The following is a 25,009-nucleotide window of genomic DNA, read 5'->3' as shown; positions in this document are numbered from 1 at the left end:
TACAAGCTGAACGAAAGAAGCAGTCTCCTCCGGTGCTGCTTACATTCCCTGTCTGGTGAGCACCTGGAGAATATTGAGGATACTGCAGAGGATGTTTTTTGGCAGGGGCCTGCCTAGAAAAATAAACCTACGTCTGACCTCAAGCGCCAGTCGTGGAGTCGCCTGACCTAACCGACTGACACAATGTTCTCCCACAAGTACAAGCATCATGCCTGGGTGGCCGTGGGGGGAAAGGGGAACTCTCTCTGGACCACTTTCAAAAGGAAAAACAAAAGCCAAGAGGAGCTGGAGCTTGACTTTGAATTTATGCTATTTGACTGCGCTGACTGGACTCTGGATTTATTAAAATTAATCTTCTTGGCCTTCACATACTTTCTTTTATGCTTGAATAAGATTTTTCAAGCTGTTTTGTTTTTTTTTGCACATTGTTCTCAGCAGCTGTTTGTTGTGTTTTTTTCAAGGTCTTGCCAGCTGAAGAAAAACGCAGCTGGAATTGATTTTTTATTTTGTATGATACTTCTGCTTCTTCTGAGCGTTGTTGCTCTTCCTTGGCCCTCCTGTCCTCCCTCCCCTCCCTCCCTCCCTCTGTGCTCTCTTGCTCTCGCACCCTGACTCTTTCCCTGCAAGTGTGATCGCTTCTGTAATGAGGGCTCTTTGATGTGGAGTGTATCTAGGGTAAGCAGAGTGCTTAGTTGAGTGGGAGGCAAGGAATGTGAGGCAGGTAGCCTACACCACAGTCGTGTTGATTAGAACTCATCTTCTCTCCCCTCAGACCTGCTCAACAATCCTGAATACAAATGTTTCTCTCTGGGTTTCCACGCTGTCTGCGCTCCCCGATACTGGCTGTTTTCAATCAAATATACCTCTCATTAGCACATATTCGTGTCTTTGCAACATACAGCATCCTCACACTTGTTTATTCGAGTCTATTCTTTAAACCCTTTGTCCCAGTTTGACTCCTTTGAAACCAACTCAGGCTCTTCCTCATAGCCAACTACAAAGCCTGAACCTATGTGAGCTGCTGACAATCATGTGTCCACAGAGGACACAAAGAGAGAAAAAGACTTTGATTCAGTCCATTGTAGACAGAAAAGATGGGCAGCGCAGGGAGGGAAAACAGGCCCGGCTCTCTGATTTGATGGATGTTTCTGATGTAAACTGGTAAGAAGGTGAGTGCATTTATGTGTGTTTGTCCAAACAAGTGTGTTTCCTTATCCCACTCCGCATCTGCCTCATACAAAAGATTCAGGCCAAGGCAGCAACATGGTAGTGCTGGAAGAGAAATAGCTTTTCATTTTTGCATCGGTTATTTATTATGTCTTTGGATATGCTGGCAGTGAGAAAGAAAGTTAATCAGCCACTGTTGCAGAAGGCAGTATAAGAGGCAGACTGTAATCACCTGGTGTTTAGAGAAAGTGAAAGAGGCAAAGGTCGAGGAAGTGGATCAGCAAGAAGAAGTAAGTGGAGAAAACTGGGGAGTGGGGGTGTTGAAGACGTTTTTGAGGCTTTGAGTCAAAATGATACTGTTTCTAATTATATTTCTTCTCCATAGATGTTGCTGCACAGGTAAGTCGGTTTTGTGTGTGTGTGTGTGTGTGTGTGTGTGTGTGTGTGTGTGTGTGTGTGTGTGTGTGTGTGTGTGTGTGTGTGTGTGAGAGTGTGCGTGTGTGTGTGTTTGCGATGTTGCAAAGGGAGCCAGAAGCAGAGCAAAGGTTAGCAAACCAACGATCATTAGGACATTTTTGATGTGGTCACCAAGCGCCCATGAAAGCATTATTTCTATGACATCGTGCAATACAGTTTTCAGTGCATGCAGTTAAAGTGGTGCTATACACCTGGGAATAGGTTTAAAGTAATTAACTGTTTTTCTATGTTATGACTTCTTTGGTCTGACATCACAGAGTTGCACGCACTTCTCAAAGCTGTCAGTGTTTCTTGTTGAAGTAGCACCATCTTGCCATAGCTGATACGAGTTGCTGTCTTAAGCCTGGACCCGGGTCTTGGGGGACTTCACCTCTCATTGCTCCCTCCACTCCCCATTTCCAATTCAGTTGCATGCCAGCAATAAAACATTTTATGGCCATATTTGCGACACGGCCAAAACAGATCACAAGCATCATTGCAGACTTAGTTTAATTGTTCCAGCAGTGCTGTTTTTGTCCTCTTTAAGTTCTGATCTGGCAGCCAGTCTGTCTTTTCCATCTTTTCCTATTAAATGTCCTGTTTTTAAAGATGTCCTCTCAAGCATCTGCAGCTTTCACCATCAATATCCTTGGCCCAGGCTGTTTTTCCTCTATCACTGTGTCATCTTGAAAATGGTCTTTTAAATGCTGTCTTTTAAAAGTCAGGAGGAACGATTGGGCTCTTTCTTTTAGAACTGCGGTTTGGTGGTCTGGCACCACCCACACATACATCCTTGCCTCAACAACCTGAACCCAAACATGCCCCCCCCCCCAAATCCTTGAATGGCAGAGTCTAGGTAATCACTGTAATTTACGCAATCTATACATTAAAAGACCCCAGCGTGTTCAAAGCAGAGGAAAGGGACGTTTCAGGGGAATCTGACCCAGGATCCAGATGCTGAAATTAAAGAGCTGTGTGTGTGTGAAGAGGTATGCATGAAACTGCAAGTTTTCTATACATTTAAAAAAAACTACAGTGTTACATGAAATTCTAAATGAAGATATATTCACCATTAGAAAGATATGTTAGCTCTTCATAGTTGATATAAATTCAAAATAAACAATACTACTGTTTCAGCGACAAACAGAAATTATTATTCAGAAGATGGATTCTTTTTAGATTTGCGGAGATTTGTTTTCCTTGTAGAGAAAGGATAGAAGGTCTGTTTAAACAGACCACGCAATGGAGGAAGGCCACCCTGCTGCACAGTTTCCGCTGATACATGATCTCAATGTGTGCACAAGTCACCATCTGCTATGCTATAAATATCACATACGTGTATACTCACTCTTCAGCAGAAGCCAAGTTGAGTTCCTGTGACTATTTTACTTGGGTTAAATGAAACGTATCAAACTTCCTACCCTTAAAGGTAGCGAATAGTCCAGATATACTCCATGCAACACTGAAATAGACGGATCACAATGTTGCATGTCAAAGAAATTATTCTCTTGCAGAAGTGAGTTGTTTTTGTTGTGCTTTTCTCTGTTTCCCAAAGAGGCTAAAGTACCACTTGATACATGGATGATCCATGCTGAGTCCTAAGCAGCTACCAGGTGTTTACACTAATTTGACTTTCCCAGCTAGACTTTCTCTCTGGGGCAAACCCATAACAAATGAATACTCAGACATGCTCACACAAGTTTTCCTGCTCTTGCACATGCCACTGGTATTTCCAGTTCATGTGGTGTGGGCTACATCATGTGAGGCCTCTCTACCCAGATTGCTTTTATGATTTTATTGCAGTCTTGATTAGGCACATGTGACTAACTGCAAACCAATGTTGGCAACGCATGAGCGGTTGGCAGAAAGCAGTGATCTTCTAGAAGAATTGTAACAACACCGCGTTCAAGAAGGCGGGAGCTGTTCACCGGGAATTTGATGCTTCTGGCCGTGCGGAACAAAGTTGGCCCAGCTCACCTCATTTCACACATTAACTGTTGTGTTTGCATAGAAGAGAGGAGACATTTTCATTCTGCAGTCGGGCTCCACTACCTCACAGAAGAAAAATGCTAACCCTGCTTCATTTGCCACAGAAAAACGGGCCAAGTTGACTTAGCCAGAGAGGGAAAATATTGGGGTCTTTTAAATGCAAAAATTCAGGGGAGGGAAATGGAAATGTGACTGTTTTCCTGACATAAAAAACAGAAGACATCAAGACTCAATTATGATGTTCTCAAGACTAAGCTGGACTTTGTTCCCTTTCATTCTTTTTTGAGTGTTTGTCCAAGAGATTGGTGGGGGGACGAAATTGAAAGGGACACAGTAATGATTTGTAAAATGATGGATGCCAGCATAAATTGATAGTTTTTTGGGTTTTTTTTTCCTTCTGTTAAAGGGACTGCAGCTTAAAAAGATCCAGAAGGCACATACCACATCAAAGAATAATTGAGATCTCTATCACAATCACACACAAAACAGGGGAGTCAGGGAAATGTACTGCAGAAGGGAGGGGAAAAAAAGGTGTAACATTTAAAATCATAAAAATAAAATAAAATGGGGTTTGTGCATTTTCAAGAATTATTCTATGATGCTGTGCAGCTCCTGTGTGGTCCTCTTTTTCTGTCTCTCTCCCTTGCTCTTCCTCCTTCTCTCACACTCACTCGTCCCTCTTTTGTGGCTCTAAGCCTATGAGCTGGCTTGGGCCCTTCCTTACTACACACACCCAGCGGGGCTTTATAAAGGCAGGGCCGGAGGTCTCAGCAGCCACACTCTCTGCCTGTGCCTCCTCTGCCTTTACGTCTGCACTGAAAGCCTGTGTCAATTTCTCCAGCTTCCAGGTCGTGTGGAACAGAGATGCTGACACCACATTACAGGGTCCCCAGTCTCCTGGTTATCCTGCTGGGCCCCATCCTGATGCCTGCCAGCCGGGCCGCTATGGACAGCCAAGGTGAGGAGACGTCAGAGTTATTATTGCTGCCTGAGGTTGGGATATTAGTAGCACTTTGTGGGGAGGAAAATGGACACACAGACTCAAGCAGGTAACCTCAAACTGGGACTGTGAGTAAAGACAGACTGCTTTTGAAAATGCAGGTGTGTGGGTGCCAGTGGCTGAAGATGAACATAAGCTGGTGTCAGTGTATTTTTGTCCGTGTCTACTTGTTTATGTAAACTTTGGGATGGACTGTTTGTCTTTCCTTGTTTTAGTGTGTGGCAAAAGGAATTTTCTTTTTTAGCTTTGTTTTCCCCCCTAGAGCTTCTCCGTGAGCATGAATGGATAGATATCAAAGTGCCTTCAAGGCTGTTTTTATCACTTTGACACCTTTTAAGAAACCTGTTTTTCTTGTCTGAATCAAGGTAAAGTACATGTGCATATGTCAGGGCATTAACCTTAAAGAGAGAAAAATGTGTGCTCGCGCACACACATGAATTCTTATGAAGTTCTGCACATGGAAACCCCCCCACGCACAAACCCTAAACAGTCAGCCCCACACACATGCCTGCTTGTTTACCTGTAAATCTCTGAGATCTACTCATATCCAAGACTGCACCTACATCTCATTCATTCTTTCTCCATGCATGTTTCTATGGAGCAGCCCTGTATGAGATTGAGAAAGAGCCGGCATATTGGGATGCACAAGCAAGGGCGACACTGGATGCTGCGCTCAGATTACGTCCTCGGGAGCACCAGGCCAAGAACATCATCCTGTTCCTGGGTGACGGTAAGCTTCTGAGAAATCAATTTTAACCAGCATTCAGTGCTGGCACAGCTGTGGCTAAAGATTTAGTAGAAAATGCATTACTTTCAACTTCACTGACAAAAAGTGGATGATGTAACAGTATTTCTACATAATTATAAAACTGTTTTCAAAGTGGGCAAGCAATGTGAGGTTTTGGGGTTCTTGTGTTTTTTTTTGCCAAGACTAAACAGAAGGATCAAATATCATTCAGCAATTACCAACAAATATGGTTCAAATATTTGGGAAAATTAAGCTTGACTGCAGTGCTTTGGAACTTTATGGGCGAAATATAGAATAGGTGGAAAAAAATACTTGTACAGACATATGTTGGTGTAGCATTGTGATAGACATTTAAACTTTAAATGGCCAATTTTCATTTTTTAACACTACCTGCGCTGACAGGTCAGAGGCTGTGTTGTCTTGCAGTGAGGTGTTGGCAGCAGATCCTTTCATTCCTGTGGGTTGAAAGGTGAGGCTTCTGATAATCAGGCTTGCTCCGGTCTGCCCCAGAGATGCTCCATCAAGTTTTGGATCACGGGAGGTTGGAAGCCTTTGGCTCTTTGCTGTGCTCCACGAGCTGTTCCTGAACTTTTTCTTTCTGATGTCAATGGTTGTTAGATTGTTGGGCTGGTCACGTTGGTCAAAGACCGACGAACTGCAGGTGGGGGATGTGGATGACCTGTTAGTGGTTTTAATGTTGATGTGTGATCAGTGTACAGGAGGCAATGAAAATCTTTTGTCTCATTATCTCATTCAAAGCACTGGGCCACTTTTAAAACTGTATTTTTATGAATCTTCCATTGTGTCCGTAACTCAGATTTTATTTTAAGGAAAAGAACAAAATCACTGAGATCCACATCCTGAGAACAGCTGGTAGTTGGTTTGGCAGAAAAAAAATTCTTTCCAGTCCACTGTGACCAGGCACACATGTGTCACAGTTTAGCACCTTTGCCTTTTCACAGATAGGATGCAATAGTAGAGGTCTTTATTGGAAGTCAGACATCAGCGATGCTGTTGTTGTTGGGTTTTTGTTTTTTTTTTAATAGTGCAACAATTAGCAATGTTATAATTTCTATCTTGACCTTATAATGGCAGCATTGTCACACAGTTAGAGTATTCAAACCCAGAAACAATGATTCACAAATGTATTTATTAGGATTATTCTGTGTTCCATTTACCCTGGACGTTTGATGGTGGGCTTAGAGTGACTCCCACTCCTGAGTTAAGATGTTCCAGTAAGAAAGTCACAAAATCAAGGAAAATAAGTATTTGCTTTGTTCCTTAGCAATGTAGAGCCATTCATGTATCTGGTGTGTGACCCACTCAGCCATGGTGTCACCAGGTGCCACTCCAGTCAGCTGCCAGCTGGAAACTGAGGCTACAGTCTTTACATGCGATTTTTGACAACCCAAGATTGGAAATGTGCTGCCTGGTCTGATGAGTTTCGATTTCTGCTGCAAGATTCAGACGATAGGTCAGAATTTGGCATAAACAACATGAAAGCATGAATCCATTCTGCTTTGTATCAACAGTTCAGGACACTGGTGATGGAATAATGGTGTGGGGATATTTTCTTGCCACTGTTGTCACACAGTTTAAGTACCAGAACCCAGATGCAATGATACAAAACTGTGTAAGAGGCTTATACTGTACTGCATTTACCTCTGAAGACAGATGTCAGAGCTGGGAGCTGCGTTCCAGTAGTCATTTCGGAAAAGCGAGGAAAAACAGGATTTGTTTACTGTTTGTAAACACAAGATTTGTTTACTGTGTGTAAACACAAGATTTGTTTACTGTGTATACTTGTTTTTTGCCCTGAAACACACTGCCCCAGCACATTCATGTATGCATGAGGTTTATGTAGTGAGTTACAAATACATAGCAGTGATCCTACAGATCACAAGTTTTACAGTTTTACTAATGTTCCTATGCACATCCGCCATCTTGGATCATTAAATCAGGGTTAGTCGTGCCGTCCTGACTTTCTCAGTTGAAATTCTGATTTGAGGAAGCATTCCAGTCGAAGATTGTGACTGGGAACTTGGAAATTCCACTTTCCAACTTCAAATGGAATTCCCATTATTGACATAGCAGCATAGCACTGCTTCATCTGAGATTAATGTAGTTTCATCTAAAGAAAAAGAAATAAATCGGATAAAAATGTCAAACACAAACAAAAGTGTGCATTTTTTTTCTTTCGCACAGCTCTTACAGAGCCATTTGTTTCTTTTAGAGTGCATTGTTTGTTGTTAGCAGTTGTCTTTTAGCTATGCTGCTACATTAGTTGATACTCTAAGATAACTTAGTTATCTTAGAGTATCAACATCAGTGGGGGCGCCACCTTAAAGATCCACTCTTGAGATAACAAAGTGTCCTTCTGTAGCGCTGTAGTCTGACACTGCAACATCTACAGGCAGCTATTGACATTTGAGAATAATTTCCATCTGCATTAGATTTGGCTGGAAATTGTTCTGCCATTAATTGTTACTTTTATGACTGGTGAGGGATTAAATCAGTTTTGGTGGGAGAAGCTGATTAAAGGCACAAAGATGTGAGAATGTTTTTTGTGTTAAAGACAAACAATATCTGCTTTAAATCATACCCATCAAGTCGCATTTCTGGGTGGTCGGTGAGCAGAGTTTTCTTTACACATCTCTCCTGCCCTGCTTTGCCCTAAGCCTGTTCTTAATTTTATGAGTGTGACTTTTAAGGGAAACTTAAATGCACCACAGTAGGGTTTTTAAATACAATGGTAAAGGGCTTACAGCAGCAAAGGAAAACTTGTAGGCACCATAGCAAAAAACAGGCAACAAATTGATTGTTTAGTTAAGGAGGTACAATGCTTCGGGCTTCTCCAGGAGTGTTCAGATGCGTCATGGGTCAACCCTGTTTTTGACATTGCTTAGTAAATTGTGACAGTTTAAATAAAGCCTACAAGTTCCTGCATTTATACTGGAGAGCAACAAAAAGTTAAACATGCTTGTACTATTGAAAATCACTTTATCCATAAAAACCACGTAGACAGAAATGAAAACGAATGTGTTTGAAAAACTAACGGTAACCTCTGAGAACTAGAAGACAGACTGTTTCTTCAACAAAACATGTCACTGTGTTTTCACTTGAAAATATAAAATGTTAACGTTTTTTTATGTAACACATAAAAACAACAAAAGCTTAGGATTAAAGCTGGTCTGGTGAAATTTATGAATATCTAGATCTAGATCTAGATATTGGTGTTTCCATTTGAGAGTCTACAGGACATACACTGAGGCTGGGTTTTAGAAATACAACATGGTAACATGAGAAATGTTAACTGTGACAACTCTAACATCTAGTTTAAGGTGTGTGAAGTAAATGCATCACAGAAGCTAATGAGGAGCTGCTTCTCCCTTATTGTGTTCAAATAAAGTACAAGTGATTTACATAAGGTTGATTCATAATACAAGAAAGGATGGTTCACATCATCTAAAAGATTCGACTGGAACTTGAAATGTTAAAGTACTGTTCCTGTCTGTGTGATGATTGTATTTTACCTGAGCTACTGTGAATGTTGTAAAAGCACTGTGACGAAGAGAAAGTACGCATTTGGGTAAACTGAGCTGGAACTTCACATATTGTGAGTTTTTTTTTCTTTTCTTTGAGAAAACTCATAAACTCCTTGCTTATTTAAGTAAGTAATTCACACAGATATTATATGTTTAAAGGGTGAGCTTAACAGTCAAGGAAGTGTCCTCAATACAGCCTGTACACACTTTGACATAGATGTAAGAGGACTGATAAAAGAAGGTATAATAGTAAATAAAACAAATAGTTATGTCAATAACTTCTGTTCCCTTTCAGTCGATTCACTCGGTACAACACATAAGTATGGGATATCACGCCCTCGCGTGTCCTGGCTGAAGAAACCTTTATTCATGCCCTTAAGGCAGATGACGTGTGATGACACGCGCACGACCCGGCCTGCACATATAGCCCCTGTCATCACAGTCATCCCTCAGTTCGATAGCCGCTCTTCACCAAGCCAAACTGCTCAGTGGGGCCACCTTGTGTTGTACCTCGTTCCTCTCCTTCAGGGAACAGAAGTTATAGACATAACTATTCGTTCCCTTTCAGTCGATTCACTCGGTACAACACATAAGTATGGGACATATATACACGCCCCACCGAACCGGAATCGGACCACCATATCCTTAGTGAGTGGTAGACCCAGCAGAAAGGACAGCATGAGCCACCGAAGGGGCCAAGGACTTGCTGCTAGAAGGCTGATTATCTCCGCATACCACGACCTTGTGGGCCACCAAGGGGCCACTAGAATCAGAGAGAGGGAATACCGATGCACTCGCTCTAGAACTGGAGATATCATTTCCACTGGGGGAAATGCATACACGTCTGGCCATTGGTGCGCTAGCACGTCCATGCCCAAGGGTGCATCATGGTCGATTATGGAGAAGAACAGGGGGCAGTGAGTATTTACCCTGGAAGCAAAAAGATCTATTTGTGCCTTGCCAAATAAATCCCAAATCTGAGCCACTACTTAAGGGTGTAACCTCCATTCTCTCACCAGAGGACCTCCCCTGGAGAGAAGGTCCAGCCCCAGGTTCAGGTGGCCCGGGACATGGGTGGCTCTTAGAGACAGAAAATGAACACTGCACCATAACAGCAGAGAGTGAGACAGCTTCAACAGGGGAAGAGAACATGTTCCTCCCTGCCTGTTTATGTAAGACACCACTGTTGAATTGTCCGTCCTGACTAAGACATGCTGGCCATCCAGGACTGGACGGAAATGCTTTAGAGCTAAGAACACTGCTAACAGCTCTAAGTGGTTGATGTGCAGCTCGCGCTGGGCTGCGGACCAGATCCCTCTCACTGATGCACCCTCGCAAAGCGCTCCCCACCCTCTTAGGGAAGCATCTGTGGACACCACCTTGCGAAACAACACCCTCCCAATCCGAGAGCCCTGATGCAGCAGCCTGGGCTCCCTCCAAGGACGGAGAGCTAGCATGCAAGACGCGGTTACCGGCAGCCTCCTCCGGAGGTGACGCGATGCACACAAACGGTGAGAGAGAGTCCAGCGTTGAAACGCTCTCATTTTTAACAGTCCAAGTGGCACCACGGCGATCATAGATGCCATCATGCCCAACAAGCTTAATATCGTCTGGAAACGCAGTCTGCTTCCCAGCTGAAACTGAGCGAGGCAGCGATGAAACGCGGCCACTCTGTGCTCCGACAAACATGCGCGGCTGGAAAGCGAGCATATTTTCAAACCGAGAAAAGTAATCTGCTGACTCGGGATTAGCGAGCTCTTTTGAAAGTTCACAGAGAACCCCAGTGTCTGAATGTGTCACAGAGAACCCCAGTGTCTGAATGTGTGACAGAACCAGCGACAGCTGTGTCTCTGCCTGCTCTCTGGAGCAAGCTACGAGAGCCCAGTCGTCTAGGTAGGCTAAGATGCGGATGCCTCTCTCTCTGAGGGGCGCTAGCGCTGCCTTGGCACATTTCGTAAAGGTGCGAGGAGCGAGCGACAGCCCGAACGGCAGCACTAAGTATTCATTGGCTACGCCCTCAAATACAAACCTCAGAAACTGCCTGTGTTTCGGGTGTATAGCCACATGAAATTAAGCATCTATTAGATCAATTGTTGCAAACCAATCTCCCGGGCCGACTGCATTCAATAGCTGTCTGAGTGTTAGCATCTTGAACCTGTACGTTCGTAGATACGTGTTCAAGACTCGCAGGTTGAGGATGGGACAAGGCCCTCCTTCTTTTTTTGGAACAACAAAATAATGGCTGTACCAACCTTTGTCTGTCTCCGAAGTGGGGACCACTCGTGTTGCTCTTTTCTGCAATAGCGCCTTTATTTCCTCTCTGAGTATCATGGCCGCCTCGGTGTTGACAGTCGTGTTTACAACTCTTTGGAAACGAGGCGGCTTGACCCGGTAACCCATGGCAATGGTTCGCAGCACCCACGGAGAGGGGGCACAAGTGCGCCACTGAGGGAAGTGAGCAGCCAGCCGGCTGACCTGCAGCACCGTCGGCGGGGCGTTGTCGCCCCCCAGTTTGTCTGCAGGGGACTGCATCACCTGCCTGACCTGGCTCATTCTGCCTGCAGGCTGAGCATTTGTGATTGTTTGAGAATAAACAACACTCTTTATTGATTGTAACATGGAAACATGTACATTCATACATTTTGTTGGAGGCACCTTTTCTCTATGTGGTCACCTGAACATTTAACACACCTGAACAGGGAGTGACCTGAGGCATTTTGTGTGCAGGAGTTTTGTGCTTGGGAGACAGTGTTAGGAAAGTGCAGCGCCTTCTGGGGCTGACAACCTGAACAGAACTTAAGCGGCACCTCTTGTGCGGCAACAGAGGGATAAAAACAGCGTCTCCCTGCTGCTGGACCCCTTCTCCACTCGAAACCACAGCTAGGAGGGCTGAGGCTGAGGTGTCGGATCCCGCCGGGGGCCCGAGGGTGGGCCTTTGCTCCAGGCCAACTGGCGTGGAGCTCATGCCAGAGGATGTGCTCTCGCTGGCGGCACACTCACTTCAGCAGTGGGTGCCGGTCTCTTGCCAGTCGTCAGAGCAGCGGTGGGCCTGTGAGAGCTAACTGCGGGCTTGGGCTTGGGCTGACATCTGGGGATGATGTCGCGTCCAAATATATAGCTCTGTCCCTATCCGGGACGTCAGAGAGGGTCAGCCACAGGTGCCCCTGCGCCACTACTGTCGACGCCATCCCTCTGCCCAGGGAGAGCACTGCACAGCGAGACGCACGGAGGATGTAATCTGTGGCGACTCTGACCTCGTTAAGAAGAGGTGCCAGCGGGATGTCATCAGGAACCAGCGATCCGAGCACCACCAGGCACATTGCCTGGTACGTCTGGAGCATGGTGACGGAGCTCATGGCGTGAGCAGTGCCGGCCTGAGCCCAATAAATCTTCTCCAGCTGCGAAGCAGAGAATCTGCAGTACTTGGACGGCAGAGTTGCGGGGCCGCCGACACCATGGTTATGGGATAAGCAGCCAGAGACGGCTCCATAGGGGGTGGGTTAGCTAAGCCAGCCCCCTCGGCGCCGTCCAATTCCTTGTACTGTCCATAGCCGGGCACAGTGACGCGGGTAGACAGAGGTTTGTTCCATGCTGTTAGCTCGCAGAGAAAGTCTGGGAACATGGGAAGGCAGGAGGAGAGGGCCAGTCCACCTGACGCTTCTCAGCAGCACGGCAAAACAGGGAAAAAAAGAGAGGTGTCATCGTGGCCGACCGGCGTAGCAGCGGCGGCACATTGGGCCGACAATGAACTCTCCTGCTCATCCTCCGACAAACCATGGATATCCAGGCCAATGTCCAGTACGTCATCGTTTTCCTAGGGAGCGCTGGCGGGCTTCAACCCAGGCTGAAGCCCGTCAGCGCTCCTGCATGGTTTCGGCTCGTCATCGGCTAACCCGTCAACATATTCCATGTGGTCAGCCCAGCTAATTGTGGGGACATCGACCGGAAAATCCTCGTCTTCGGACTCGGATGAAGCCGGGGCTCCATACTCGGAAAGGAGAGGGTCATGCCGTGCGACAGCCAAGCGTCCCAGCACTTTTTCCACAAACGTCACCCGTCTTTCCAGGGTCGAGCGCTGGAGCTGGCGACAAAACGCACAGGCTTCGGGCCCCAGGCAGACAGGGCAGGCATCGTGCTGGTCGCTGTCGTGCAAAGAGAAACTGCATCCCTGAGGACAGGGGCGAACAGAAGATTTCTGCTTTGCTCGCTTCGGTTTGGAGTCCATTCCAAAACGCAAAGCAAAATGCTGCACGGGAAAAAACTTGAAATTAGTGCTCCGCGGGCAGCCTACACACCAACTGCGTGGTGGAGGCTAACACCAACAGGGGCAGTTAAGCTAAGTTCAAGTCGGCAGACAATGGAGCTAACTACCAGCAGCTAGCTAGCCCAACTCAGCAGAGGTGTTCTCAGCGAGGTGAAGAGCGTAAGAACTGAGGGATGACTGTGATGACAGCGGCTATATGTGCAGGCGGGGGCCATGCGCCTACCACTCACTAAGGATATGGTGGTCCGATTCCGGTTCGGTGGCTGCTCTGCGGGGCGTGTATATATGTCCCATACTTATGTGTTGTACCGAGTGAATCGACTGAAAGGGAACGAATAGTTATGTCTATAACTTCTGTTCCCTGAAGGAGAGGAACGAGGTACAACACAAGGTGGCCCCACTGAGCAGTTTGGCTTGGTGAAGAGCGGCTATCGAACTGAGGGATGACTGTGATGACAGGGGCTATATGTGCAGGCGGGGTCGTGCGCGTGTCATCACACGTCATCTGCCTTAAGGGCATGAATAAAGGTTTCTTCAGCCAGGACACGCGAGGGCATGATATCCCATACTTATGTGTTGTACCGAGTGAATCGACTGAAAGGGAACCAAAAATGTTAATTGAGTCATTTGATTTATTCTAAACTGCAACATTACTTTCTGTAATACCATTTTTGTGACTTAACATTCTCACTTCCAGATGATTGTTGTTGTAATTTGGTGACATATAGATAAAAATGAACTGAAACCTCTGCTTACTAAGGGGTCCTTTTCATGGTTAGTGTGCAATGAAACAAAAGGAAAACTTAAATTTCACTGTAACCCTTAATGGTTTTGTGTAGAAAAGGGCAGTTTGGAAGTTTAAATGACATTACAATTGTTGTACATTACTCTAAAACCAAAGCTATAAGATTGACTTTAAGATTACAACCTGATTTCAAACATAATCTAACATAAACATTCTTACCCCTGGAAAAAGCTCTAAGATATTAACAGAATATGCCAAATGAGATACAGGATGGCAAAAAATGTATCTTAAAATGAGCTCTTTTGAGCTCTTTTTCATTAGAACAGTAAAGTACCACAACAAAGAATAAGTACACATATGAGGAACAGGTATCACTGCTTTAGAGTTTTCTTGTGTTGCATGCAAAACTCTTTCTTAGTCTCCTCTCGGCATTTTCTTATTTAAACACTGGTGACTAAGAATCAGTCTCATTGAAATGTATAAATGTATCCATCACCTTTTGAATGTGTGCCATGAACAATTAAGGCATTTCTCAAGAAATAACAAGGGGAATCGAGCCCCCTTACTATCAACCTTATAAAATGTCCAGTGAATGTGTATAATGTAGACTGACCACGTCAGTGACCTTTGGTCGTCAATCACTGTCTCGCAGGAATGGGCGTGTCCACAGTGTCAGCAGCTCGAATCCTGCGAGGTCAGATGGATGGTGGATCTGGAGAAGAGACGATACTAGCCATGGACACCTTTCCATACGTGGCCCTCTCTAAGGTGACAAAACAGCACTGCTGACCTGCAGGTCATCAGTTATTATTCATCAATTAATTATTCATGTGTAGAAAGAAATTCAAAATAGCCAGTAAAGTGTCATCCTATAACCTCAGCTGCACTTCAAATGTATTTTACATTTTGTATTTTATTAATAGTTCTTCTAAGTTGCTTTCTCCACTCATGAGAAGTAGAGTAACTTTTCCAATGTGTGCTCTTGTTCTTCTGTGGCCTGTACTGAACTGTATCCACTCACATTACATCTAATGTTCTTTTTTTTTTTTTTAACTTTTTTTTCTCTAGAGTTGGTCAGTTGGTTGCTAGGAAAAATGCTTTTATGTAATTCCTTGGAAGGTTGGAATACATATTAACCAGTAAATAGCTCTGTATTTTCAAACCTGCAGTAAAACATTTCTTACTGTGTTTGAAAATTATTGCATTTTACTGTTACATTATCCTAAAAAAGGTGTTCCTCCTGGTGAAGAAAGTGACAAAGCAGGGGGGAATTTTCACACAAATTTCAAAACACATTCCAGGTTAGCAACAGCTCACAGAAACGTACCTTTTCTCTGTGGCCTTTGAATTTTTCCCCACTTTCACTCACATTCTTGTAAAATGTGCGTGTGTGTTTGAGTGTGTGTTTATGGTAGAAATACAGTCACCTGGTAAATCAGTACAGAGACATGAAGTAGAACTATCATAGAGACAAAGACAGATTTGCACTGCAGGTGAATACCCCTTTATAAGGAAGGCTGATCAGGGGCTTGAACGTGTCTTTTTATTCACATGCTTCGTTCCCTTAACACGACATATGCCACTCAAACTCTCACGTGAAAAAAGAAATCCTAATGCAATCAACAGCTGAAGTGAAAATGCTGACACTGTGGTAGAAAATGTGAACACAGATTTAAACTCATCATCCTGGATTGAACATAATCCCTAAATCACTGTGTGGTTGAAAGAAGGAATCAGTGTTTAGTGTCTTTGGTGCCTCTGATATCCCAACCTATAATCAAAAAGAGAACATATCTGATATAACACATTCTAGCTGGCTCCATCTTTTAGATCATCCCCAGAAACTTTTGCAACTTAAGTGACAGTCATTTCAACTTAACACATTAGAACATGAAGCACATTCAAGCAATTTTTCTCAGGGGAGAAGCAAAAATGCTACTTTCAATATGCAGTGAATGCATAAAATATCTCAGCTCCCCAAATGTGCATGTGCAGATTTCACTTCTAAAAATAATGACATGGTCCATCTGTGTTTGATGCTATCCTGTTTTAATGCTGTTTTTGTTTCTACTCTGTAGACCTACAGTGTGGACAAGCAGGTAGCAGACAGTGCCAGCACTGCTACAGCCTACCACTGCGGTGTGAAGGCCAATGCAAAGACAGTAGGACTCAGCGCTAAAGCGGTGGCCTACGAGTGTAACACCACCTTTGGTAATGAGGTCTACTCAGTTCTGCGGCGCGCTAAAGCACAAGGTAAAGACAGTTGATTGCTTGGTCAAGTAGTGAGTTTGCTGTGTAAAGGACAGGTCAACCAGTTTGTTTTCTGATCTTAAGATATGTAATGCTTTAAAATAAAATATGTGGAATAAAGATAAGATAAGATAAGATAACTCTTTATTGTCATTGCACAGTCATACATAGTACAGTAGTACAATGAAATTGGAAAAACTGTCCTACGTCGGCACTACATATAACACAACACGACATGATATGACACATCACAACGTAACAAACAACACAACACAGTATATTAACTTAGTATAAAAAAGAAGAATAAGTGTATGTGTATTGCACACTGTTATTATTGCACATTAATTATTATTGCACCTTGTTATAAATATAAATATTATTGTTATTGTTTTAAACATTGTTACCTCCCCCTAAAAAGTCCAGGGAGGTATCCAGTCAGGTCAGCTATTTACATTGATCAGGGCTATTGCCCTGTTGTAAAAGCTGTCCTTGAGTCTATTTGTTCGGGACCTCAGCAGCCTGAACCTCCTGCCAGACGGCAGCAGCTTAAACACCCGGTGTCCTGGGTGTGTGCAGTCCCGTAGGATGCTGCGTGCCCTCTTGAGACAGCGAGTGCTGTACAGGTCCTTCAGGGAGGGAAGAGGATGTCCAATGATTTTTTGGGCCATGTTGATGACCCTCTGGAGTGCCTTTCTGTGTGCTGTGGTGCAGCTGGAGAACCACACACCGATGCAATATGTCAGCACACTTTCAATGGAGCAGCGGTAGAAGACGGTCAGCAGCTCCTTCTTCAGGTCCATTTTTCTGAGGATTCTCAGAAAGTGGAGACGCTGTTGGGCCTTCTTTAAGACCGCAGAGGTGTTAGAGCTCCATTGGAGGTCTGTGTCTATGTGCACACCCAGAAACTTGAAACTGGAGACCCTTTCCACGCACTCCCCGTTGATGCTGACAGGCTGCAGCAATAATCTGACAAGCTACTTCAGTGTTGCTTGCCAATTACGGTTCAACGTTCAAAAAATATATATACAGTTAGGAGAACCACCCACGCTGATCTGCCTTGACCTTTGTGCCTGTGGTCACTTTATGACATGCAATTTGTGCAGGGTTGTCTGTCAAGGCATGTGCATGTTTCAAGTGAATTTGCATTGTTGTTTGCAAATGTTTGCTAATGTTGTCGTGTCACAACATTAGATTGAGTTTGCTATATTTTTGTCACATATATGTTTATTTGCATCATGTGTCGATATACTAAATCGTTTAATGCACCCTTGGCTGCAGGGTAAGGCCCCGGTAAACCAAATATGGCTGAGGTAACACAGACCACTAATGTTTTCTTCATAGAGGTCTACACATAGTCTAGCTCAGGGGTTGGCAACCTGCGGCTCCGGAGCCGCATGCGGCTCTTTAGTCCTTTTAGTGCGGCTCCGCGTGGTTTGGGAAAATAAATTATTTTTTTAAGTAATTAGCTGAAGTGTATTTTATTTATGTTAGTTCTTTTTTAACTTCTATTAGTTTTTGATCGCTCAAAATAAGCGTCACACTTGTGGAAGCCGGTGTACCTGCCGAAACGCCGTGCATTTATTGAGACTTTCAACCCCAGGTAAGCCAATTATGGATCTTCGGATCTACATTATGTCAGCAGCTGTTCTCCACCGTGAACTATATTAAAAACAAACACCGCTCACGCCTCATAGATGACAGCTTACAGTCCTGCGTAAAGATGAAAGTCACTTCGTACAGCCCCGATTTGCAGACGCTGTGCGCAGAGGTTCAGGAGCAGAAGTCCCATTGTAAACATATCACGGCAGACCCGACGATGTTTCCATGAACATGCTTTTCAGCATCTCTTTATTGACCACTTTTCACACACGGTTACTGTACACATACATCCGGTGTTAAAGCTCACAGCCCGACACATACCAACACAACAGCATAGATAGCACAGACGTTAAGGTGGCGAGGCGTGATTGCTGGTGCCGCTCCGGTGCGTCCGCCTATTTTTCATTTTTCAGCAGCATGGTGCTTTTTTTCCAATTATTTTTTTAAAAAATCTGGTCAAGGCTCCAAAAGCCCAAAGGTGATATAAAGGTGGCGGCTCACAACAGTTTTTGTTTGCTACATGGATCATTTTAGTTCAGCTGGGTGTCTTTCCTTTTGTTATATTTCTTTAAGAGTTTAAAATGTGTTAATTACATAAATAAAATGTAATTTTCTCTGTAGCACTTCATGGATTTAAGCAACACACCTTAGTTGTTCACACAAAGCATAAAGGTAAAAAATATGTATATATACATATATACAGTGTTATCTTCATTTTAGATGTCAAAAAGTATTTGCGGCTCCCAGTGTTTTCTTTTGCGTGGAAATCGCATCCAAATGGCTCTTTGGGTGCTAAAGGTTGCTGACCCCTGGTCTAGCTGCTCAACTAGAACTAAATTGCCTTGGGAGACCCTGATGGGGGCAAATTGCCTCCAATAACATAACTGCTGGAGATCACTAGGGCACCAAAACCACCCCACCATGATAAGGTGTTCATTAAGTGGATTGTTCTTTTAAGGCAATTTTTTAAAATTGTTCTTCTATAATTATCAATAAATAAACAAACATGGAACCATCAAACCTGTCCACAGAGATAATGTATTGTACTGTGTTGTACTGTTACAAATGTAGTGTTGACAGCAGTAACTACAACAAATTCTATGAGCGTAACTGCTCGAAAACTCCAAATCTCACCTCCCTCTATCAAAATCATCTCACCATTGTCACCAATAAAACAGATAGTTCTTAGAATTGGAGTTCTCTGGCACAGAAGAAGACACAAACCCATTTCTAACAAATTCCAAAACTATTTGGTACAAAGTACACAAAAAAATATAATTTGTATCATAAAAATAATCATCTTTATGCTTTAATTCCAAAATAAAAGTTGGTACACAGACTGTGTGAGGGGCTCAGGGGTTGAGAAATGGTGTCAGAACACAAGATAATTTATTTGAAAGAGGTGATTTCATTTTATATGTTAGACTTTCTTGCTGAGACCCGTCTGTCAAACCTGCAGCTCGAAGTCTTCTCTTCACAGTTAAACTGAGACTTGCTTACTGCAACCACTATTAAGCTGTGCTTGAAGCTGTTGTCCTGTGAGCTGTCTGTCATGCAACCTGTTAACTCTCAGAAACTTGTCCTCTGATTCAGTTGCTGCTTTGGGTCTGCCAGATCTCTACCTGACAGAGTGTGCCCCAGTTTCTGAGTGCCTTGTGATGGTGAAGGAAACTGTACTCATTGACACATTGACTTTTTTTGCATTTTCTCTGTGGGAAAGACCTATATTTTGAAGTGTTACGATGGTCTGTCTCTCTTCCATTATTAATAGCCTATTTCTTGCCATTTTGTGGCAACACTTTACTTTCTGTAGTACAATACTGTTCAACTGATGCTCATGAGGGTATGGTACCACAGTGTGTTCCAACACACTTTTATGCAGACAGATGGGGTTGTAAGTAATCCAGAAAAGTTGGAACACCTGTAGGACTTAGTAGCACCAGCTTCTAAGGCTTCATCAACCTCCACTGCTGCCGAACAGCTTTAAATTGTTAACCCATTTTGTGTTCCATGAAAACAAAACATTTTGTATAATTCTGAAAAGTACATTACTTTTGGTTTCGGGTAATCTTACCTTTTTTTCTTTTCTTTTCTTTTTCTTTTTTACATCTGGCAATTCACTATTTACTTTTGTACCATTTCAAATTATTCATTGGACTTGAACAACTTAAACAGCAATAACTGGAAGAATTAGGGTGTTTTAAAACCTTTGACCGGTAGTGTGAACTCCTGGATGTACTGTATTCTATCCATTTTTCATTTGCAGTTTTCTATTGTTTTTCAGGTAAATCAGTAGGAATAGTGACCACCACCCGTGTCCAGCATGCTTCCCCAGCAGCCGCCTACGCCCACTCTGTCAGCCGCAGCTGGTACAGTGATGCAGATCTGCCTTCCAGTGCTCGCGAACATGGTTGCGTCGACATTGCCACCCAGCTAGTCACCAATGTTGACATTGATGTAAGAAAGAAAAATTGTTTGGCTCTTTTCAATCAACAAATAAGATATAACATCAATTGTCAGTGTAGCTATTATATAATAGGGTTTATTTAAATACTTTTATATAAATTGGTAGGGACCAGATAATTCTTTTATTATGCCCTGACGTTTAAAATCTTGGCCTGGTCTGTCTAGACTTTCACTAGATAGATCAGGCTGCACCCACCTGTTAAACAGGCCTCCTGGCCACCTCTTGCCTCCTTTGTTGAAAGGGTCACTCCCAGAGGCAGAGGGCTGTGAGGCACCGCCCAGCGGGAAACGCTCTACAGAGAACCAAACTTTTTTCTTTTGAGTTCTGTATGTCCGTTCAGGCACAGTCCATACTTGATCTGTAGGCAACTCAGAAGTGGAGGTCAGGGTGTGTGTGTGTGTGTGTGTAATTTCATATGACTCTACTTGATGAGAGCAGTACACGAACACTTTAAAGCAAAGATTGTAAGCTCGATCAGCCCTGTTAGAACCCTGTTAGAACCCTGTTTTGCTGCACCACCTTCTATAAAATTGCAATAAATAAATAAATAAATAAATAATGGAATTGATCTTGTTGGCCTATCTTTAATTGCCATATACAAATGAGCACTCTGTGTTCCCAGTTATTTTCCATTGTGATTTCCAGAGTTCATGACTTTATCGTTTTATTTCGATTATCCTGTCAGATTATAATTAACAATAACTTTAAGGTCAGTACAAAGAAATATGAGGAAAGTTGGAAAAGCCAAACATCTTTGTGGTTCTGCTTGTTGTTGTTTTTTTAAAGGTGATTCTCGGTGGAGGCAGGATGTACATGACTCCAAAAGGCACCCCAGACCCAGAGTACCCTACCTCCAACTCCCGCAAGGGGGACCGCAAAGACAAGAGGAACCTCATTGATGTGTGGCTGAAGGCTAAACCAGTAGGATTATTGACAATTATTGTGCAAATATTTCCTCAATTCCCCCACGACAGCTCACAGAGTCACGTTTCCTCTGGTTTGTGTTTCAGAACAAGAAATCACACTATGTTTGGCACAGGAAGGAGTTTGATGAGATAAATGTTAAAAATACTGACCGACTCATGGGTGGGTAACTAATATTGGGTCTGCTAATGAGCAGATACAGACTTACTGCAGAATATTAAATATATTAACATTGGTAGAAAGGTAGGGAAAAATTTAGTCATAAACCTGTTTACATATATCTAAGTTATTAAATCTTATAAATGCCTTAGAAAGAAGAGGAGTCCACTTAACCCAACTTTAATCTTTATAGACATGTAAATACTTATGATGTTGACTAGTATCATCTCTTACTGCTTTGGTGATAAAACAACACAGTGTGCATGACAGCAATGCAGCCGCCAATAGCTCAGAGGTGTTATCATCTTGTTATCAATGTTATGCATATTACCCACTTGTATGATAAATTTAGAAAATTAGATCTGCTGCATTTAAAGGTGTTCTTACTTTTAAAACAAGCCATCACAGAGAAGGCTTGACTAGCAGCTAGCAATTATTTCTTTAAAACTGTTAACTGCCTTATATATAACTTAAATGAGCAAGTGTACCAATTCTTAGATAGATTTTCATATTAATGATCTGAGATTGCAGTGCTGATTTTAACTCTACAGACGGGGTCAGAAGGTTTAGCTGTTCAACTCTAACATATTTTGAAATTGACTTTCAGTTTCCATTTTTTTTTTTTTTTTTTTTTTGTTCTAACTGACAGTTTGGATTAACCACAACATTGCTGTGTGCTGCTGCATATTTTTTATTCATTTTGGTCCAACATGAACATTTTCTTCTTGTTTGTTCGTGCTTCTAGGTCTGTTTGAGCCCAAAGACATGAGATTTGAGGTTTTCCGAAATAGCACGCGTGATCCATCCATTGTGGAGATGACAGAAAAGGCTATTCAAATACTGAAGAAAAATCCAAAAGGATATTTCCTGTTTGTGGAAGATGAGTGCAATAAAACAATTTTGTAATGTAAAATCTCAGCAAGCACACTCATTTAATTATTTAGCTTGTGGATCCAGTTTAATGAGGTTTAATTCCTTAAGTTGCAAGACAATGAAATAAATATTAAATGTCTAAATCTCTTTTCTGTTATCTGTTACGAGGGAGAATCGATCACGGTCACCACGATGGCATTGCCAAACTGGCACTGACAGAAGCTGTGATGTTTGACCGTGCCATTCATCGTGCTGCACAGCTCACCAGAGAATCAGACACACTGACTGTGGTCACTGCTGACCACTCTCATGTCTTCACCTTTGGTGGCAACACGGCTCGAGGAAACCCCATCTTTGGTATGACTCAAAGCACTGCCACGTGAAGGCATTGTGGGTTCAAACTAGCATGAAAATCATGCCCTGGTGTGTGAAATTAAAAGTACAAGGGGCGAAAAAAGGGGTAAAACAAAAAAAGGGTGCAGAGGGACCACTTGTGAAGAATACTGGAACTAGCCTCTTCCTTACCTACATTCTTTTTATTTTTATTATTCAGGATTAGCCCCAAAGAAAGCTGACGACCAAATGCCTTTCACTAGCATCCTGTATGCCAATGGCCCGGGTTACGTCCATATAAATGGAACTAGAGAGAACATCACTTTGGTGGATTACTGTAAGTACAGATTAATATCTTTCAGCTGTGGCACTCGTCTGTGCTGATGTGTACACAGACACCTTGAAGCGATGCGGTTATGGTTGGCTTGTGCATGTTTCTCTAGGGAGCAGAGATAAATTATGATGGTCATTTTATTTACGGATTCATGGTTCTGTCTTCTGTTTAGTTCTTTGCACAGGTCTCCTGTACTTTGGAAGGTTAACAGCAATGTTCCTTGTCCTACACTGTGTGTTTTTTGTCATTGAACAAGTGTGTGTAACTTAAGGTGAAAAAAATGCCTTCTCTTTTTAATATACTTGTTCTGGGAACCAGTGTACACTCAGCCCACCTGGCACCTGTCCCCTGCAAGTCAACATCTATATGATTAATGTAAGCGTATGAGGCCAAAAAGTTTTTGTGAGATGTAGAGATAAAAGAGAATAAAGGTTCAACCTTTGCACAATGCTTAAAAGGCCCCTTTAACCAGAGCAAAACAAAGACTGCAGTCATTTTCCAAATACATCCACTGGGGGTATTTTTACACGCTTTGCTTCGCGTTAGTCGCTGAATCAAAGGGATTTAGATTCCTTTCTGGTTTGTGAAAATTATATTATTAAGTTTGATTAAATAAATTACAGAGGATTTGAAAAACACAGTTGTGCCACAGGATACATGAGGAAAGTGTGATAATAGTGCAATCTAATGTATGTCTCTTATCCCAATGACAGTTTATGAATTTGTAAGTAAGGTAGAGTGTATAAGGTCATCATGGTGAATTAATGGAAACGCTGAAACATCTACTTATTCTGAAAGGTTGTTTGGTGATTGGCTACACATTTTTTTTTGTTTAGATGATGAGGAGTACATGCAGCAGGCTGCTGTGCCACTGGATGCTGAGACACATGGTGGGGAGGATGTGGCCATCTATGCCAAAGGACCAATGGCTCACCTGTTCCATGGTGTAAAGGAGCAGAATTATGTGGCACATGTCATGGCCTACGCTACCTGTTTGGAGCCTTACACAAACTGTCCTCCTCACACACACCGTCACACTCATTCCTCCTCTGGCTCTGTGAACACACCTTCCAGCCTCTTGTTTTTCCTTCTCTGTGTTCTCTTGTTGTTCAGATGACCCCGCCCAATCCGGCACACGTGTTACTTTGTATAAATGTAGCAATATGCACTAAACACTCGCAGGGTATGCATGTGCACTGTATGTGCACAGGCTGTCAACTTAGAATCCAGGGATAAAAGTACTGTATTTCTTAAGAGAAAAAAAGATTCTCTGTACGTCCATATTTACATGCACAGTTAACCAAACATGCATGCAAGCGTAGGCTTAACTTGCATGTGCTAACTCTATTCAGGTGCATACCAACAGCTATGCAGGAACCTCAAGCTACTACATATGCAAATTAACCATAATTCATATGTAAACAGCCCTCCGTGTGTTTCCACTGCAGAGCCATCAAAACTTGTTGTATTTTATTAAAGGCAATTACAGCCTATATGTACATATGTGACGTCTAACATGCACTAACTTTTTTCATTATTAAGTGTGAGTTTTGCCCATTATGTTTTTTCTCCAGTTAAATACATTCAGTGTAATCTAAAGCTTTGGACAGCATAAACTGAAACAAACAGATTTGAGCTCATTTTTTTCTATTGGCCACGTATACAGGGCACAGAGCTGTAACATGATCATCACTGTCCAGGTGAAATAAAATACGATAATGTAATCCTGAATTATGAGCCGTCATGGCGAGTACCAGCGTTATCAGACCTGAGAAGAAATCAGAAAGACTGCGTTAAAATATCAGCCCTTCATTATGTGTCTTGACCTTAATAGCTCCTAACCTTTTATGTTTCTCTGTTAAATTGCCTGTCACTTGATACCACAATCTATTGGATTGTAAACGAATGTATTTTATAAGCAAGTTGAAAATGTATTTTCATACTATTTCTTTTCCTACAGATGTGTAGGCATAGAACATCTGGTTTTCTTTGTAAAATCGTTCTCCATTTGATAGAAAATATTTTGGGTAATGCCCAACTTTATGGGTCATTTCATTTAATAAAGATTGCCAAGAAAGAGCATATGTGTTTTTACATTTTCTGGATTGGCTGTGTTCCAGAGTAAGCGTATTACATTGTTGCCCAAACTTTTAAGA

At 42.8% G+C, this 25,009-nt stretch overlaps 1 protein-coding gene across 1 annotated transcript; it reads left to right on the top strand.

Annotated features, from left to right (window-relative positions):
- The first annotated feature begins 4,352 nt into the window (after positions 1 to 4,352).
- On the top strand, positions 4,353 to 24,984 carry alpi.1 (alkaline phosphatase, intestinal, tandem duplicate 1). Its single transcript, XM_080882973.1, has 11 exons — positions 4,353 to 4,570; positions 5,217 to 5,342; positions 14,567 to 14,682; positions 15,993 to 16,167; positions 20,048 to 20,220; positions 21,017 to 21,151; positions 21,241 to 21,316; positions 22,059 to 22,193; positions 22,352 to 22,543; positions 22,740 to 22,856; positions 23,690 to 24,984. The coding sequence occupies exons 1-11, from the start codon at positions 4,477 to 4,479 to the stop codon at positions 23,968 to 23,970; spliced, it is 1,620 nt and encodes a 539-aa protein (XP_080739099.1). The 5' UTR covers positions 4,353 to 4,476; the 3' UTR covers positions 23,971 to 24,984.
- Positions 24,985 to 25,009: the final 25 nt, after the last annotated feature.

The sequence above is a fragment of the Rhamphochromis sp. 'chilingali' genome (assembly GCF_963969265.1).
Source record: "Rhamphochromis sp. 'chilingali' genome assembly, chromosome: 5".
NCBI lineage: Eukaryota > Metazoa > Chordata > Actinopteri > Cichliformes > Cichlidae > Rhamphochromis > Rhamphochromis sp. 'chilingali'.
This window is presented reverse-complemented; position numbering and strand designations above follow the sequence as displayed.